The 3,496-nt window shown below is 25.3% G+C and overlaps 1 protein-coding gene across 1 annotated transcript; it reads right to left on the reverse strand.

Annotated features, from left to right (window-relative positions):
• Positions 1-2,056: 2,056 nt before the first annotated feature.
• Positions 2,057-3,423, reverse strand: LOC105625330 (the record flags this gene model as incomplete). Its single annotated transcript, XM_012206666.1, has 3 exons — positions 2,057-2,193; positions 2,263-2,331; positions 3,221-3,423. Coding segments are annotated over 3 exons (409 nt in total), but the record flags the coding sequence as incomplete, so codon positions are not given.
• Positions 3,424-3,496: the final 73 nt, after the last annotated feature.

The raw sequence follows: 3,496 nt of genomic DNA on the forward strand, positions 1-3,496 counted from the left end.
TACTACGTCTGTGTGTGTGTGTGTGTGTGTGTGTGTGTGTGTGTGTGTGTGTGTGTGTGTGTGTGTGTGTGTGTGTGTGTGTGTGTGTGAGACTTTAACTGTAAGTGGTGCTTCTCTTATTTAGTTGATTTATTCATAAAATAATCTTATTTCTAATTTATTATTGTAACTAATTAAATAATAATATTTTGCAGCATTTATAGTTGATTTAAATTTTTGAACATTTTTACATTTTCGATCTTATCATACCTGAAAGCAACTAAGATATATACCTATATTAAGATAATACATAACATACAGATAACCTTAATGACTGCATTCAATAGAAAAAGCAGCTTAATGCTTAATTACTTCGCGCTGCTTTTTTAGATTTAGAAAAAAAATTTTATTTTAGATAAGAAAATTAATTCCAAAATGAACACAATCAATACACACAAGATTATAAATAGATAAAAATTATCTTGATTACAGTTTAAATAATCAATGATAATACAAGATAAAATTATTCAGTTACTATTACATAATAGCTATTATATAAGTTACTTTATCAAAGTCCAAATTTCTTCGGAACGAAAAACCATTTTGTTATTGGATAATTTAGATGATTGTTCTAATTATTAAATTGTATTTTATAAATTAATATTGTATTAGCAAGATATACTTCCAACCAGAAATAATATTATAATAATATTTATCGATTAACGTCGATTTGATTTATTATTTCAAATGAAAATTAGATTACTTCAGAAATACAATAGCACATAAATTTAAAATTCTTGTAAAAATAAATATGATATACTGTTTATTTCTTTATTAAACTTATTAGTACACAGAACTGAATTTTCAAAAATGATATCCAAAAATAATAAATATTCAAAAATTAAATTTTGAAAAAACCGATTAGAACACATTGAAATATATACAGGGTGTCTGGAAATAATCGCCAAATATTTCATGGGCAAGTAGAACTGAGTCGAAAAGTCCTCTACCATTTTGTAAATTTCCCCAATAGTTAACGAGATATTAATTCTTAAAAATAGCCGAATATACTACTGCGAAGTATATACGCCTATCGATCACTTGGCGCGCGGACCGAGGGGAGCGGGGATAACCTGGCAAGCACATCCGAGCTATGGAGCTATGGATGTGCACAGCGCGGTGAGCTTGCCAGCCAATCCCCAACTCCCAAAGGCCCGCGCGCCAAACGATCGGTACATTTACACTTCGCAGTAATAGGCTGGGCAAGCGCGCGTATTCGGCTATCTTTAAGGATTAATATCTCGTTAACTGTTGGGGAAATTTACAAAATGGTAGAGGACTTTTTGACTCAGTTTAGTCCGCTCTACCTGCCTATGAAATAATTTGTATGATTACTTTCTAGACACCCTGTATACACTATATATATATATATATATTTCAATGTGTTCTAATCGGTTTTTTCAAAATTTAATTTTTGAATATTTATTTTTGGGTATCATTTTTGAAAATTTAATTCTGTGTACTAATAAATTATAAAGAAATAAACAGTATATCATATTTATTTTTACAAGAATTTTAAATTTATTTGCTATTGTATTTCTGAAGTAATCTAGTTTTCGTTTAAAATAACAAATCAAATCAACGTTGATCGATTAATATTATTATAATATTATTTCTGGTTGAGAGTATATCTTGCTAATACAATAATTAATTTATAAAATACTATTTAATAATTACAATATTCATATATACTATCTATTAATAAATTGACTTTTCCTTTCAGAGAAAATTGATCTTTGATAAACTAGCTTATATAATAGTATTATGTAGTAATAGCTAAATAGTCTTGTCTTGCATTATCATTGGTTACTTAAACTGTAATCAAGATAATTTTTATTTTAATCTTATTTATTATAACCTTATGTATATTGGCTGTATTCATTTAGCAATTTCCTTATTTAAGATAAAATTTTTTTTGTAATCTGAAAATGTAAGTAGCACAAAGTGATCATTAAGCTGTTTTTTCTACTAAAAAGATAAAAAGAGAGAAAGAGCATATAATTATTCGATCGTATTTTTAATACATATTGATATGAGAATTTTTTTTGCCAAGTGATAACCATGCCAATATAGGCCATTTCTTTGCAAACCACAGTGTAAATAGAAGCATGTATTTATAATAAGTTCTTACTATTGCTCCGATATACGGTACAACTGAAACAAAATAATAAATTAGTATGCAGATAATATTGAGAACATAACATACATTTTTATGATACTTACGGCAAAGGTAAATTATGACATCACGATATTTTGCATTAAGTCGACTATACCATCCAAGTGATTTATTATCTGAAATGTTAACAATTTTTTTATATGTTGTACTTTTTTTGACAATGCAAAACTTATCAAACAATGATTATTTACATAGTAAAATCAAATTAATAATTTAAATCAAAAGCGTTTATTATAACTGTTGTACTAATTTATATTATTTTTCTTTTATATAATATAAATTATATTTATTTAATATAAAAATGAAACTTTAAAATACAAAAAATATCGTAACCGAATAATTAATAATAATGTTAATATATTTTTGTATAGTTGTGAAACTTTTTAAGAAACTTTCTTATTCAATATTTGTTTAATCTAAAAATAATGCTTATTAATAAATATTGATAATAATACATCAACAACTTGTGTTAAAGATATAAGTAATAATTTAGTTTTATGAAAATTACATATATATATTAATTTTTATCATCTTACAAAAATTTGGAATTTATATGATTTATTCAATTTATAATAGACAAATAAAATCGCGAGAAATCGGTCTTTTTTTGTAAAATAAATTTTTTGTAAAATAAATATTCAAAATTAGATTACAACAATAAGGTTAATGTATACTCATCAGTTAAAAGGCTGTAATACTTTTTTTGATGGGTTTCGGAACTCAGCCTTGTTTGTAGCGTACTTGAACATAAATGGTTAGATGGTTAGATTCATGAGAACCAATCGCTCGAGAAGAGGATTGCATTCCGAAATCCATCAAAAAAGAATATTGTAACCTTTTAACTGATGAGTGTATGTAAAAATAAATTCTTCTATAAAAATAAATTATTACTTATATCCTTTTTAAAGCATAATTTTTTTAATAAGTAAAAAAATAATTTTACTTAATCAGAATGAGATATATTAAATAAATTTATGCGAATAATTAAAATAAAAATACACTCACATTTTATACCATGCAGTTGATAGGTAAATTTTAGAAAAGCATGTTTATCTATAGTTACATCCATGTACCACAATCCATCTAATATGGCTGATGCTATATCATAAAATTTCAATGGAGCATTATTCAAATATTGTGTCAAAACATTGTTAATCCTTTGACATAATTCACGAGTTTCTGCTACAGTTTTGCGACATAGATTTAATCTGTAAAAAATGACAAATAATTATTGAAATTTATAAAGAACTATAGAATTTAATATAGGTATATATATATATA

This window comes from Atta cephalotes (genome assembly GCF_000143395.1).
Source record: "Atta cephalotes unplaced genomic scaffold scaffold00959, whole genome shotgun sequence".
NCBI lineage: Eukaryota > Metazoa > Arthropoda > Insecta > Hymenoptera > Formicidae > Atta > Atta cephalotes.